At 40.8% G+C, this 16,669-nt stretch overlaps 1 protein-coding gene across 2 annotated transcripts in view; it reads right to left on the reverse strand.

Moving 5' to 3' along the window:
• IQSEC1 (IQ motif and Sec7 domain ArfGEF 1) overlaps positions 1–16,669 on the reverse strand; it is a 346,404-nt gene that overhangs the window by 170,713 nt on the left and 159,022 nt on the right. For both annotated transcript variants that reach the window (XM_086618777.1, XM_086618776.1), the window contains exon 3: positions 10,907–10,993. In XM_086618777.1, coding sequence (XP_086474903.1) covers positions 10,907–10,993 — 87 coding nt within the window. The remainder of the gene's footprint in view (positions 1–10,906; positions 10,994–16,669) is intronic.

A 16,669-nucleotide genomic window follows, 5' to 3' on the forward strand; every position in this document is an offset into this window, starting at 1 on the left:
TTAAAAGAAAATGTGAAACATACCTGCACATGAGAGAAAAAGTCCATAAAGCCAAATGCCCTGTAAATACAGGTGTGGCACCTTCGGCCGAATTATTATAATTAATTCAGTAAAATTAAAATTTCTGCTGCTTTGACAGCAGAAACGTCTATCTAGTAGTTTTGAAATTGCTGCTTGCTTTTTTTTTTTTTTTTAAATAGCAATTATCAGTTTCTTTATTTGCAAATCTACTAGACATCACCTACGGATTAGTTTCTTGCCAAAATCTGCTGAAGCCTAGGAGAAGTATCACTGCCTGTTTGTCTTGTTCTTGTACTCCTTTCTCCTTAACCACCGGCCATCTGACAGTAAGATGCAGAATACCCCATATTGCTATTCACATATTGTTAACTACATGCAGCTTCCCGGGAAAATATTCTGCATTACAACCTCGGAAAGGTAGAGGCAGACCAAACTACACCAGCAAACAATGCATTTATGATAATTAATTATAAAATAGATAAACGACTGTAGGGCATGCTGGTATAAATATCCATATTGTCATTCCACATGATCAAATATTTCTCCATCTTCAGTGTTAATAGCATTCAAAAGTAAATATAGATGGCTTCCTCCTTTGTTTTCATCCACAGCTTCACGGGATAAAACAGGCCATATTTGTAAGGATTGACTTACTGGAAAGCCTGGACACAGCCTGCCTTGGAGCTCCCTCTAGCCACCATTCCGGGAACTTCTCAATTACTGTAAAAAACTCGAAAAATTCTGCTGACACTCAAAATCCTGGCAACAACGCAAAGACAGTTGAGCACTTCCACATAAGCTTGCGTAGATATTTTTGGGTTTACATTTTCTGAGAGCTTCCTGCTCCAGTTCAGAATTCGAGGCGAGAAAGGGCTTAGCGCGGCAAGTTTTGCGGTTCGACAAATTGACATCACGTAACACGGATGCCACCCTTTCCCAGCCGTGAGGCCGGAGGTTTCGGAGGGGACTAAGCCTTTTGGGCCAGCAGTGTCTGCTGAACGTGTGCCCCGCTTTTTGACAACGACCTCTACGAGTCACCTCAAACGCTACTTTAATGCCGCTTCCTCCTGCCCAGCAGGTTGCATTCTGCCATCCCCAGGCACCTGCTCAAGAAAGCAGCTTCCTTGGCCATCAACCATACACATAATTCAAATTAATTATGAATCCCGAGTTGCTCACAATTGTGGCAACCCATCTTCAATTACAGAGCTGGTGGAACAGCTAAGGGCAAATTTTAAAAGCTTGATTTCAGTCATGCTTAAGATCTACACCCTACTACATTTTCCAGGGGATTATTTCTTCTCCTCATGTTAGACAATATTTTTCTTCTGCTAGTTAGAGTTATTTTGAAGTCTACTTTGGGAGACGAGTCTCTAATTTATCACAGTTGAACAATTTTTTGCCCCATCTAACAATGCATAAAACCTGACACCGTTGAGGCACCACGGGTCCGCACGCTGCTCTGAGCTGGTTTAATGACTTCCCACAATCAATTCCAGAGAGGAAATAATACACGTGCAGAAAACAACAGCGAGTCAGTAGCAGCTCTGCAAAACTGAAGTCTCCCACCTATTTTTAGGCAAAACCCCCCAAGAGAATATAAGAGCTGAGTATGTTTGCGAAGGAGAAACTCCACATTGCAGAAGAAAAACAAAACAACCTGATCCTAAAAGGTGCAAGTGCCTAAAGGTGCCAAAGGAGAAATTCCCTAACTGAATTCCCCCAAAGCAGCAACTTTTCTTCAAAACCTTTGAGTTTCTGAATAAACAAAATCACTCTATACAAATATGAAAAATGCCATTTCTACTCCACATTCCATACCGGAAGGCACAACAAGACAGTCTTCACTCGTCACAAAACCAGTGCAAATTCATCTAGGAATCAGGAGAAGAAGAATATTTTTCTGCTGGTACCTTTCTCTGTTTTGTAATAATGTGCAGCATTTAGGTCATCTACTTATAAACTCCAGTTAGCTAAAAGAGAACCCCTACTAGACTCCAGTGCTGAATCCTGAGATTCACAGCATGTTTTATTTAGCCAGCCATGATTTATTTAAAGAGGGAAACGTTTACTTCTGCATTTCTGACTTTCACACCACGAGAGAAGGTCAGCTTCTCTGTTTGCTCCATGTAAATGCCACGATTTGGTGGTACTGTGGGTACCAATTCAAATTGTTTCAAATGCCAGCAACTTATAACGACACTATTTTCCCTTAATTGGAAAACTACCGGATAGAAAACGAGCAATGACAGCATCCTGTTACAGCTAATAACACTGAGCAGGCTGTGACTTCATTTTCTCCTGAGACACGTCATTAACTGTCACCACATCCAGGATAATCAACCATCGTCTCTTCAAGGCTAAAGGGCTGGCACCTAGAGGTGGTACCTTTCATTTTCATGTTTAACCAGTAGTCTGTCTTCTTTTTTTTTCCTTTACACAAATATTTAAAAGATACTTATTGAAAGATGGGACAAATGCTACCCTATGGAAGAGACTAATTACAGTGCTTCAGTTTAGTACACTGAGTAGAGAGAGTTAATTACTGTTTATATTTGGGAGGGAGAAAAGCAAGTCAAAATAGCAGAAACCCCTACTGTTTCTATCTTTGGGAAGCAACTCTGAGGAACTCTTAATTACAGCAGTAGAAGACCAAAACTGTCAGCAATATTCAAACATTTCAACGTTCTACCCTGCCCAGTAAATATCAGAGCACTTCCAGGGATACATTAAACGGCAGTGATCCACTACACAATTTTTACATACATAATTTTACATTTTACAGTGGGAATGACAGTACTTCACATATATTATAATGCCAAGTGATTAAGAAACACATGAAACTAAGGAACATTCAATACCAAATATTAGAAGCAACCACATATTGCTTACAGTCTGCAGTCAGAATAAAAGATGAAGACAAGCTGTTACAAAATCATGAAGGCAGAACAGCCTTCTGCAAGCAAGTTCTTCCTTAGACCTTGGATACTTCACAATCACACCTGAGGCAAGCACGAGAAAACATTTAATAGGAAAGATAATATAGGTAAAATGCTAAGAAACAGTAGATCAAATCTAACTGCAAAGCAAATAACCAGTGTTCTGGTTTTCATATGGATTACTTCAGGGTTGTAAAAAATGCACATTATACAGGACGAGAACGAGCCTAACGCTACCTTCACAGTTCTTCCTTTCTTGATCCTGATGATTCTCCTTTTATCCCATCCTCAAAGCCACATATAACTACAAATAAACATCAGCTTTCCATCCTAGACCCAACCACCTCTGCCTTTACGTGAGCTCCAGACAGTTTGGAGTAATATTTTAGCTTATGATAGCACCACCAGACTTGAGAGCCTTTTTTTTCCTCCCAGTTCAGTTTTCTTTCTTACTACCTTCAGGGTAGTAAACGCCACTTCACAGAATTTCTGTTTCCTGGTATGGCTGTTTTAAGTTTGGAAGATCCAACCAGCAGAAATCCTCCAGTTATTTTCGAGCTACAAGATGTGCCTGGAAAGACGTAAACAACGAAGTGCCTTTTGGGCACTGGTAACCTGGCCTCTATTCTTAGACACCCATGGACACGTTCACATTTATCCGGTTGCAGTTACAGGGCCATCCAATCACAAGTTCATTCCTTTAACATCAATCTTGTGCACAGCTTAGAGAAAAATGTTTTCATCAATTAGGTAACAAGTGCATGAGTAATGATCTTGGTACTTTTGCTAAGGCTTAATACAAGACTTTCACAAACACAGGCAAACAAAATCAGAAGACAGACTGCAAAGAGGCTTAGAAATGCAATCATCCATAGCTAGAGTATCTGCTGTAACAACATAAACGTGGCTGGTTCCTCGGAATAATCAATAAGCAAAGAAAGAATGGTTAATCTCCATATAGCATCATTCATAAAATGTTGGTGTTTGTCCAATCTTGAAACAAATTTCTGTTAGCAGTAAAAACAGCCTAAGACAGATTATAAGAAGCAGTCTCCTTCCCACCCCATTGTCCTCAACATTGGAGGGAGGTGGAATCACATCAGTTTGTACCCTTCACACCACATGACCATGTACATACAGGAACAAAACTCACAGTACACTTGAAGACTGATGGTACTGTTTATTTTACTTGTAAATAAACTGTGCATTTTACGTATTTGTTTACAGTTTGTGTGTGTTTTAAATACTGGACACGAGGAGGAGAGCTGTAGAAAAGCATGGAGAGGAGATTACCAAGCATTGATGGCAAAAATTTACCGCTGTACCATTCTGAATAACTCAAACTTGACATGAATCAGAATCCTATGGCATCCATGCAAGTGTCAGTCCCATACACACCAGTAAGAGAGGAGAGGAGAGATGGACTATACAGATGTAGCACTGACTGCACGCTTAGCGACCCCGAGCTTCTCTGTTATCTTGAAGATGGACTACTAGACCCCGAAGGTGGACAGCAGAACTGGTGCAGAACATTATCTTCCCTGCCAAGGAAGAGGGGGGCAAGAAAGAAAAAAGACAGAGGAACAGAATCATAGGGAACAGCATTAGGAAAATTAAGCTTGAGATTTTGTTTTGTTTTTAAATCCACAAATAAGTAAGTATCATCTGATTAACCCATTTCAACCTCCGAGACAGGACTTTAAACACAATGAACAACTAAATGAGCCTAGGCCAACACCTAGAGTTAAACTCTGAGGCAAAAAGCTGTTGTGAAAGGGTAATTACTGTTTTTCCCGTAAGAAAAATTACATTAAGTAGTCCTATACATACCCAGCCTACCGTGGCCATGGCTCTTATTTTTTAACATGCTTAAAAGAAACTTTCCCCAGGTATTTTCACTGCCCATATTCCCCTGAAAATGCAGAACAGATGCATTGCCCTTCTGCTGGTGATTTACATACAGAGATACTGATGACGAACAGATCTGCACTTCACCCCCCCCGCCCCGCACCTTCTTTTCGGGTAGAAGGAAGAGCTCTGTTTCCATGCAGAGTTGCCAGCATCATGAATGGTGCTACAAACCAGAAGGCACAAAGGCTATTAAAGAAGCAGTTTGGAATACCTACATCTGTAATGCTATAATGTGCTTTATGGCGGGTGGAGGAAGGGATGCCGGCTTAGCAGGAAGCTTGTACGAGGTCACTTCTTTACCAGTAACCCAACCACGAGTGGTCGTTTCCTTTAAACTAAATAACAAGCTAAAGGAGGGGGATGGAAAGGAACACAATGAAGGAAGAAAAACAAGAAAATCCAAAAACAAATAGTAAATTTCATGATATTCTGCCAGCTCCTGATTGTTTTCAAACAGCTTTCTGTGCATGAACACAATTCACCATTTTTTACATCGCTAGATCACGTAGGCATGGAGTGGAAAATTACAAGTATTCCTATAATTACGCCAGCTTTCCTTTGCCATAGGGTTTGAACACAGATGCCTTATATAATCATCTGAACCTCATACTGACTTAGCACAGAGTATACGATTTGGTCGGAATTTGGATCTGGTTTGCTTTGTTCATCTGCACGTGGCATATTTTTGATGCAACACGCTGGCTGCTCTGAGCTGTGTTGCTTTCGCTCCCTTTGCTCAATTTGAAAAAACACTGTCAAGCTTTTACATCTCTGCGGGTTACCAAGAGAGGCTACGGTGCTTCGACGTGCGAAGCTGTACAGCTAGGCAACTGCGATTCAGACAGAATTAAGAGTCCTATTCAAATTTTTTTTTTTAGTAGAACATTTCCATAAACAGTCACATCAATAGTACCAAGTATCCTGAAGTACAACTCCTGCAGCTACAGCTTCACCTGCGACTCATCTTTGACTGGGAAACTATCACAGGGCTGAGGAGCCCGCTGTGTAGTGCGGGATGTCTTCGCAGATGCTCGTATGAAGGACGTGATGTATGTGCTATGTGTCTAAGGTTGGGTAGCAGCATAGTGTTCATCAGTGGAGAAAGTAAACCCAGAGTTGTAAAGAGCCAAATTTAACTGTAAATAGGTGGTTTTCACTTTCAGGAACCTAAGCAAAAAGTTCCCAGTTTTCCCTGACTGTGCCTAGTGTGCAAGAATTCCCACTGTGCTCTTGAAAAAACTTAGGAAAAACCAAACCACTCTAATACAACCTAGAAGCATCTGTCAGCTAGAAATCACTGTATGTTAAACTTCTGTGTTAACCAGTTAAGGTAACGAAATAGCTACAATGCCTACCAGTGGCTCAGACAAAAAGCAATAGCACAATCAATCCTTCTATCACCTTCCATACGGTGGTTTGTTGCATGTAAGCCAACATTACCTGGTGAAACAAAGATTCCACATCAAAATTTCACATAAGTACAGTATTTTCAGAATAATGTTTTTACCTCCCAGAGGTGCTGATTAAACATTAAGCAGGTAGAGACTGCAAGAAAATGATGGGATTTCTTTGGTACTATAACATCCTTTGCATTATCTTTTTGTTTTCACAGGTATCACTGGGGAAAAAAAAAAAAGAAAAGAAAAATGTCTAGCTTCAAGATTTTGACAATGGTCTTGGGACATGATAAGGGCATCTAATTTAATATTAGAAGGATGGAAGGTAAAGCAGATGGAGACAGCAATGACTGACAGCCAACATTTCATGCACATCAGAACAAGGAAATCGTAACTATGAATAAACACATCGGATGAAAAGATGCTGAGATATTAGTGGTAAGCAAATCTGTCCACAGTTGCAGCTGCATACATCAGCCTATTACATATCCATACGAAGAATACAGATATGAATAAGACTGTATATTCCCAAGCACGGGCATTCTTCTGCATTGTATCTCCCTGTGTGGAGCCATTCCTACAGCCCCTTCTGCTGTGATACTCATCACACAAAAACCTGAACAGCTGACAGCTACAGCAGCATTAGGGCTACGGGCATTAAAACCAAAATAAAATAAAAAATCCAATTGAAAAAAAAAAAACTAATTTCAGCAGAGGAGGAAGCCCTCTCCAAGGGCTGGCTGGTGAACTATCCTCAGCCTGTAGATGAACTCAGGAGTGGTGTAAACACCTGAGTAACTCGAAGGTTCAAGTGGCATCCTCCAAGGTGACAACGATCAGGTGCACAGAAGTAAGTGTATGTGCTAAGTGTCTAGTGCCTGCACACGTGGGCTGATGTACTAACTGATGTTTATTTACACAGAAGATGTGTTTAGAAAATGCTGGGAACAGGCAGTTCCTCAAACGAGAAACAGAGATGGTCAAGTTGACTTTCTCTGAACGCCACCCATACCCCTGGGCTTGGCTCCGCACACATTCTACCTGAGGCCACGTCAGGCAAGGGGCTCAGCAGCCACAGCACAAGGCTACGGGGATCCAGGCCCTTTCAGAAGCTGCTCCAGGGCTACCACCATCTCCTTTACGTTGCCCTGCACATCAGACACAAGCCCGTACTGAAACGGTCACTCGCAAACACAGAGCACCCCATGGAGTTTGCAGCTTCAGACTAGAGTACGGGGGTTTTAAGGCTCTACTTTGGGAGGCAGGAAGGGCAAGGCAGGCGAAGAAGCCAAGCTACAGGCATTACTGGTATCTTTATTATTTATTTATTTTGATTGCCAAACAAAAATAAATCAAAAAGAGCAAACACGGGAGGCATATGGGCCAATTGGAACACAAACAGACAAATAACTAGCTGCAAGTACATGATATGCTTAGGCTTCCTAAGGTTTTTTCTTATAACAGGAGACTGCAATATAACTTGTATTATTCCTGGCTATTTTGAACATTGTAAAATGAGCAAGCAAGGGATTACTGCAATAGCTGCAGTTATTAAAAATGCATTATTTCGCTATTAACAATTCAAAACAGATGCCAAAGATCGTCTCGACTAGAAATAAAGCTGCTGGAGTGAATAAAACATCCAGCAATTAGCTAACAGCAAATCAGAGATGCTCCAGATTTCACTGTAATGCATTCATTAATTGCTTCTTTCAGAGCAAATTTAATTTTTAATTCTGCGCTACAAAATTAATCCCTTTGCGTATTTTCTAAATAAAGCCTCAAAACTGAAGCTAGAATGAAGCATCCATTTCTGTTAGTTTTGTTTCTAATGACTTCTATTTATAAACTGATAAATGGGAAGACTAAAAGCTAAATTTAATACTATTAAATGTATGTGGAAATCTAAAGCTCAATCTTGTTAGTGTTCTAGTAGCTGATTTTCATTCACAGCAATAGGATTCCCATATACAGGTTGTTTAGAAAAATGGGTGCATGATTTGTACTTGACTAAGAGATTACAGATACCGTGATGTCAAGCTGTAACCACCAGTTTGGATATAACGGCTTCAGAAATTTAACTCGTGGCTAAACTGAACAAACTCCCGACATAAGGAAGACTCTAACAGTCTGGCTCCAACACCCCACATCTGTGTGTAGAATGCTGCTTAGGATGGCACGAACATCACTGTATACTTTGAAACTAAATTCTACAGAACAAACTTGCAGCTCTTTTTTCCTTCCCAAGAACAGAGTGCTTCAGGATCACAGGGTCATGTGGGTTAGAAATGACTTCTGGAGGTATCTGCAGTCCAGTTGCCTGCTCAGAGCAGGGCTAACTATCTCAAGTGGCTCAGGGCTGTGTCCAGTTGAAGTGAGTATTGCTGAAGGCAGAGATGCCACCTCCTTTCCTGGCCTCTGTTCCAGTGCTCAGCCATGCTCATGGTGAGATTCCCCTCTCTCCTCCGCCTTGTATCTAATTGGAATTTTCCTTACTGCAATCTGGCTTTGTTGCCTCTTGTCCTATCCTCTCCTAGAAGAGGGTGGTTGCCCCTGTTCCCTACTCTCCTATGAAGGAGATGAAGACAGCACCAGTCCTGAGACTTCTCTTCTGCAGGCTGAGCAGCCCCCTTTCTGTCAACCTCTCCACGCTTAGCAGTGCTCTGGCCCCTGGATGCCTTGGTGGCCCTTTGCCGGACTTGCTCCAGTCTCCCAATGTCTTTCAAGAAGCTAGACACGCTCCAGAGGAGGTTTTGCAAGTGCTGGCAGAAGGGAGGAAACACCTCCCTCAGCCTGCTGGCCACTCTTGCTCACACAGCCCTGTACACAGCCGCCTTGGCCACAGATCACTGCTGGCTCATTAACACCTTCTGCAAAAGCTCGTCTTAGACCCAGGTAACTGGTGTGTTGGGCTGGGGGAAAGAGGTAAGAGGAGAACAAGGCCGTATCTAATCCCTGAGCTCCCCTACCTAATCACTCAACCAAAAAAAAAAAAAAAAAAAAGGAGGTCAGCACAGACCACGTGCTGCTGGTAGATGTAGGCTGGTTGGCCTGGAAAGGGAGCGAGTGAGATGTAGAGCATGTTAGGCTGCCTGGCAGCCAGTGCCCAACCCACGGATTGCTCCGTTACCGTTAGGTGAGCAGGGGCATCCCCACCATATTATGAATTGTTGAAAGTTCCCATATTTCCACCGATGCCAGTTGAGTTATGGCAATATACGTACACACAGCTGGAGAGTTTGAGACCTAAACTTCCCTGGGAGCAAAGAGGTCAACGACGAATTCCTTCGCGCACCCCAATCTTTAAAAAATAGCTGAAGGTCTTACGAAGTGTTTGGCCATTATCCAAATCTATGTCTTGTTTTACATGTTAGCACTCAAAATTGTACCTGTTTTATAGATCTGGCCACACTTCGGGCACTGGGGTTTTTACTGCACAATGACAGAAAGACAAAAAAAGCTTGAGAAGTTTAGGATTTTTTAAGCATGATGTTATGCTGCTGTAAGTTTTAATTCCAGAAGAAATACTAGCGATAAAAAAAATAATCTATGTGGAGCAAGCTATTGAAACATTCAAGAAACAACTGGTTTTCTCATGAACATCCCCACAGGAAGATCTCTAACAAGTCCTTAAGATTAAAGCATTATAAACTAAGGACAAAGGAAAAATAAAAGCCTCATTAAAAAGCAAGTGGGGAATCTAATAAGTCTTCAGGCCCTGCTTCTCACTGAAGCAATACTAAGTTGTCTTACAACTCGATGGATTCACTACCACCAAATAAAACAGAGAGCTCTGATGGGAGGAAAAAACAACCCCAAACATACAAACAGAGGCTGCAATGTAAAACAACAAGATGAATCCAAACATGCATGGTAAGAGACAACCAAGAGATGAAAGATTCAAATCAGAAATATGTGTATGCATTTACAGATTTAGGATTCATTGTTTGTTTTTGTCTTTCCTTATTACCACTGCAAAAGCGATTTGATTTTTCAGCACCAGGCTTCCAATATTTTGATATTAATATTATTCATGAGCTGGCAATTATCACTAAGTTAATCACTAATAGTAAAAGTAAAAATGAAAGACAATTTTTTCATGACATGCACAATTTCTTAACAGGTTTCACATTCCTAATTACTTAAATTAGCTGTCCTTTGATGCTTCTATAAGATGACTGTTAAAATACATACTGGCACTGACAATGAATTGTACTGGGATGTGTAATTACTGATCAAAGAGAACTTAGTAAACTCGTAGTAAAGACATCTATGTTAAATGATACTTTATGAGCTGGAAAACATATCTGATATATTCAGGGCAGACTCTGCTTGGCACCAAGGGCCTGTAGCTGTTTAAAAACCCCTTACTTCCACACAAATCAAAAGGCAGTGAGAACTAAACCTACAACTAGTTTCTTCCTACCTCCCAAGGACTCGAAGGGGATGTGCCTCTTAAAGCACATGAAACTCATTTTACTATAGAATTCAAGAGTACCTGAGAGAAGTGATGAGAACTTTCCTACGAGACGTTAAAAATGTTTGGTATGTTTTTCTTTTCTTCCTTTTCTTATGTCAGATTGTAACATTGGATCTCCCTTCAAAAAGAAAAGGTGGGTGGACCATATCTACGCTTACCTGTACTCTGAGTGTGTGGCAGGGACAGCTAGCTGGGTATGGTACAATGGAGCTGGACAGCAAAACTGGTGCAGAGTATTTAAAGACCTACGACACAAGGAAAAACACAAAGTCAAAACACCAAGTGTTTAGAAAGGGGCTTTTTAGGGAAAAGCAGGTGCTAATAGGTATATTTGAAACTCATGATAACTTTGAATGAAATTTGACATACAGCTGTCAATTCCGAATCCCAGCGAATAAAGAGGGAAACAGTCCAATGGTTTAAATATACACATCAAGAATGACAGTGATGAACTGTTGCAATGAAGAATCAAAGTTTTGTTGCAAGATTAAGATAAAATGCCAATTTAAGACTTTGGTTTTGCCTTGCCATGCAGAACAGAGGCAAAAGCTAAACACTGAGGGTTAAAATTCCTGTGGAAATGAAGCTTCAGACTTGCACGTTACTCTGCACCAGTCAAGCTGTTTCTTTGTTAATGGCATCACAAACACAGTGCTTAAACATGAAGAGGAATAATGCGATGAATATGGACATAAGCTTTCTTCAGGCCCAGCAATTATAAACATATTGCAATATGCCGCTCCTAAATTCGAAAAAAAAATCTAAATTTCACCCAACTTTTAAACTATATTCTGAAACGTGCAATACTCATTTAATTGCTGTCATTTGTTCAAAGCACGGAAAAACAAAAAAGGCTTTACAACACAAAAAGATAATCTGCACCCCGGATCATTCTGTTTGTATTGTTTAACTAAAACCAGCAAAGAGTTGCAAAACAAGACAAGGTACTGCATCTGAAGTAAAGCTTAGAAAAAGCTTTACGCAACACACAGTCCACTTCTCAGCATTTCTGATGTTTGTGCCAGGAAACATTAAACAAGGTTTAGCGCAGTAAGTCCTCCATGATAAAACCAGCTAATCAAATTTCTCAAGACACAGCATTCTTCTAGGAAATCATAAAAAAAATAATCAATATTTCCTAGCTCTTACAGCGTGCACACGTGGATGAAGGAGCCATTAAATTGAAAATCCTCATTTAACTTTAAAGCACCCAGCTGACTATTAAATAGAGAATGTGCCTATGTGAACATATATGTATCCTTTCGCCCCCCTTCATCTTTTGCTTGGCATCTTGATGACTGTTTCACAAGATGGATTTTGATTCTTCTGCATCCCTGGGGCTTAAAGTGCATCCTGTGAGGTTACTTTCTTATAAGATCAAACAGAGTGGTTAAGCAAAAAAAGTCAGTCTTTGTTCAGAAAGGAGTCAGTTACTGAGCCTTTTTTTAAAAAAAAAAAAAAACAAAACCAAACAGGTCAGCCTGTTCTGATTTCTGTTGCCAACAGTGTGTCAGCAACTGCACGGCCAAGATGAGCAGGACTTTCTGTTTGAAGAGAGCAACTGATGGTAACTCCTAGGAAGTACTTATGCTTTTGGAACTGCAACACAATTTGATCAGAAGGCAGGTTGCCATGATGGGACATACCCTGCTAACGCCTCGTAGCACACAATTGCTAATCAGTGACACCTTCAAACCACTTGGAAAGACGACCAGAACGAGTCTAAAGGAAGACGGACAATGTTTCCCGAAACATCGATGGCCCACGATACAAGCGGTTAGAACAGGCAAAAGCTGCGTTTCTGACAAGCGAAGCGTACGACGGGCACACACGGTGCTCCACACCATTCACAGACCCAAGGAGGACACTGGAAGTGTGCGTTGCACCAGAGTCTCACATTGGGTGGGGAAACTGAGCACACTGCTGAAATCGCCGCTCTCCACTTTGTGTACACCTATTTTTTTTTCAGTAGAAGCAAAAAGGAGGAAATTAGTATGAGGGTGTCCCAGATCCACTTCCCACCACTGTTTTCTTCCATACAAATTTCTCTATTCTCATCAAAGGCACCTCTTTCTTCAGAGAATAAACCAGTAAACACAGGAAAGAATCTGTCTGGATTCAGTTCTGCTCAACAAAGCATTTTGAACAGAGCTTGCTCCTGGCAATTCCAAAAAGAATCTTTCCACAGGGCTCCAGAAATCTGTCCTACTCCAGCTTTCCTAGGTTCCAAAAAAAAATATCTAAATAATAAAGAAGAAAGTTGTTCTTACAATCTCAGCTTGCTCATCTGCAGTTAAGACCGATACTCACCTATCACACAAGACTGGTTTCGAGCTCAACTGCTTAGAGTTTCTTTTCCAAGGTGCAGCAGAAATGTGAAAGGCCAGTGGTTTGATACCAAGTAAGAAATGCCAAAGGTTTGTCAAGTAGCAACTACGGTGGCACTCCCTGTGTCAGAGGTCAGGTATGGAGTAGATAAAACAGATGGCAATGTTCAACTGCAGGCTGGTAGTTAAGTTACCACGTATCATTGATGAGCTCCAACGAGCACGTCTCAGATGTCAAAGATGTATGTTCAGTACACAAGGTTACATTTCAGACATGTCTTGGAGTGTTCAAAGATAGGCCCTTCGTCCAACTAGCTACAGAAGCAAACATGAGGACTGGACTCTGCTCCAAATTTTAAAATTCAGGGATATCTTGACTCGGTGTTTTGGTTCCTCTGGATCCCACTGACTGATGGCCAATCAGTCTGAGAGAAGACGAGGCTCAGGCTTTACAGCCTCTGCCATCGCGTACTAATTTTACCCAAAGCAAATCCACCTTCTGCTGGCACAATCTCAGACACGTATGTGGCATTTTGTGCCTTCAATCACCTACCATTCATCTACTCCTCTGGAACATATCAGAAAAAGTTCAAGATTCAAATGCTTTTTTTTTTTTTTTAAACGATAGAGCTAGATTTTTCAATCAGCCTTCAACACAAGTTTGCATTCAAAATAGAATTGATTTGCTAAGTTATAACAGCTAAAGACGTCAGAAGAAATAAATTTAAATAATTTGGAGGAGAAGTAATCACTTCCCCCGTACACAGTACCATAGATACTTGGCCCTATCACGTTTAGTTTCTACATCTCTAATCTGTGGTCTTCAAAAGATGATTTAAGATTATAAATAGAGCTCAGCTACTTCAGCACTGTCACAAGACAAATGACTAAACTGATGAATGCTTCTTCCAGTAATTTCACTTTCCGAAACACTACCATAGCATCCCAGTGGACATGGAAGCTTTGCAATTTCCTGCTTCCAGGCCAAGTTTCTTCCAGCTCTCCCTAAGTACTCATCGACAGATGACCACTTGTCAATTTTGAAATAAAGTTCTATTCAGAACAGACTAGTCAAACAGCGAAAACAGCACCAAATCTAACAACATCTTGAAATTATCTCTCAGGATACCAACATAATGAGAAACATCCAGCTATGAAGTACGCAGACCCAAAGCAGGTTTAACTGTTCCTGTCACTTCTGAATAAATTCCATCATGTCTGCTTTTAGAAACCACTCACTTTAACACCACCTTCATACCCATCAGCAAACAGAAATGACCATTCTCTTCATTCTTTCAGTCCTAGAGTCTCGCTTAGACGCACCAGTAAAAAGAAACAGATTACTGATCATCACATAAAGCTGCAACTATATATTTTTTTCTCATTTTCTTTTACAATCACCAACGAGCCTCCCGAACTCAACAGACAATTTTCTCAATATTGGTTTTAAAACGACCTAGGAGAACAGAATACCAGGCTATTAACTTGGAATTATTTTGCTTTAACAGGCTGTCCTCTTACTGGTTTCAATCCTGCTGCTCCCGGCAACAGGGCAGTGCTGCTGTGCTACTGGCTGCAGCAAGAACCACATCCATCCAGCGAAATGTTGAGAGCCTGGAGAAGGCTTGTCCTCCTCACTCGGAACAGCACACGGTATTTAGTACAGGATAGGATATCCAACTCTTTTTATTTTGCTACTCTTCAATTTTAAGCGTGTGTAAACCTGTGAGTAGGTTGACAGCATTATTAAATCATCACTGTCTTAGAACTTCTTCCTAGCAAGATTAAAAGCTTTTGAACAGAAGATACTGAGAGACTACTCTCATGGGTACTTAGCAAAAAGTGTATCAGTACAGCACCACAGCTGCAAGAAACGTTGTCTTTTTATAAAGTTAATGATGTGGCTGATGACAGGATGCAACTAGGTACCTTTGTGCATCTTAACTGCTGCATTTTTCTTCATACATTATTCCTCTTCTTTGCATGAAATACCAATCTGTCCACCTCCATCTGCCAGTGTTCTTCCTTTTCTTATGGTACATTTTTCCATGAGGTTCTCTGTTACAATGACTATTGTCAAGCACTATCAAAAATTTATACCAGCACAGCCTCCTAGACTGCCTCGGGCACTTTGTACACCCCGTGCACATCAACACATACCCTTTTTCAAATTAGCTTGTAAATGGCAGAAGTGGTAGACAAGTTCACCCCCTATATAAACCCGCTCACTCCAATGTCATCTGAGGTAGCTAAGGACAATTGGTTTGACTGGATTCATGCCTACAAGCTAATAAAAGGAATACTTCCATTTCTCAGTATTTTGTCCTGATGAAGAATAACATTATTTTACAAGTTGAAAAGTTTCTTTTTTACTTCAATCCAGAGCTTCCCTCCAGCTGAGATTAGAAAAGACTACAGTTAAAAACTAGTCAAGTCTGTCCTGTTCTCCTTTAATAAGTCTAACCAGTTCTGTAATGAGAAACAAATCTGAAATACAATCAAACTGATCCCCAAAATAGGTGATGAACAGTAAAAGTCACAATAACACAGACTCACATCGACTCCAGCTAACAGTTTGCTTATTAAAATGCTCGTTAACATGCCAGAAAGGCTTTCAGAATCAACACGCTTTTTGGAAACTTGCTTTTTGGAAACTCAGCCCGGCAGAGAAAACAGCAGATAGCTTTATGTGGCAACTCAAATAATCTCCTCATAAGCCCAGTTTGATTGCAGTTGTCTGCGAACAAGCCCACCAAGAGGTCCTTTAGCAGATGATCCGTTCACGCTTGCAAGAACCAATTCCTACCATTCTGACATCAAAGATATTCCTTCCACTACTCAGATCCTCACTCAAGATACACAGGACAGTGATTTTGGCTTTTGAAGTAGCACTGAAAAAACTTTTATTTATTTTTTCTTATTCTATTCATCCCACTGTGTTCAGCAGTATGTACCAAGTATGTCAAGGAGAGGCTGTGGCAGCATATAGCAAATGCCATCTTTTTTCACAGTCTTCTTATTAATTACAGCCTTTCCTGTACACACTTTTTTGAACAGCAACTATACAAAATGAAATGCTGTTATTATTTTTATGGTTGCATATGTAAAAACCCTCACAGTCCACATGTCCTAGGCAGAGACTGCCACACGCTATAGAAGACCACAACTAATACCTTTACTCCTATCCTTTTCTTTCAATGAGACAACTTTCCATACACAGCTCCTTGGACACCAAATCACAGGAAGGTACCAAGACAACTCATGGCAAGTAAACACCAATATAATTGCCTAAACCATGCCACACCATAGTGTGAGAGCCAAAAAAAACACCCAGGTATCGGAAAGCAGCACAACCATGTGTTCTGTCACAACCTGCTCTGTTGGCATCTCCCTCCTTCCACCTCTGTCCCCCCTCCCAGGTAGTAGTCATATAACCTAGTTAAAAGCATGGTAAGATGGGATTTTTTCTTAATAAAAACTAGAAGCAATTTCACTAGATAACAAGGATGCTCAATTAAATCTGCAGTTCTGAGAGACTGGCACACATAGACTAGACTACAGACCACTGAATGTTGCTCAAGAGTACATAAAATT

The sequence above is a fragment of the Tauraco erythrolophus genome, chromosome 12 (assembly GCF_009769465.1).
Source record: "Tauraco erythrolophus isolate bTauEry1 chromosome 12, bTauEry1.pri, whole genome shotgun sequence".
Lineage (NCBI taxonomy): Eukaryota > Metazoa > Chordata > Aves > Musophagiformes > Musophagidae > Tauraco > Tauraco erythrolophus.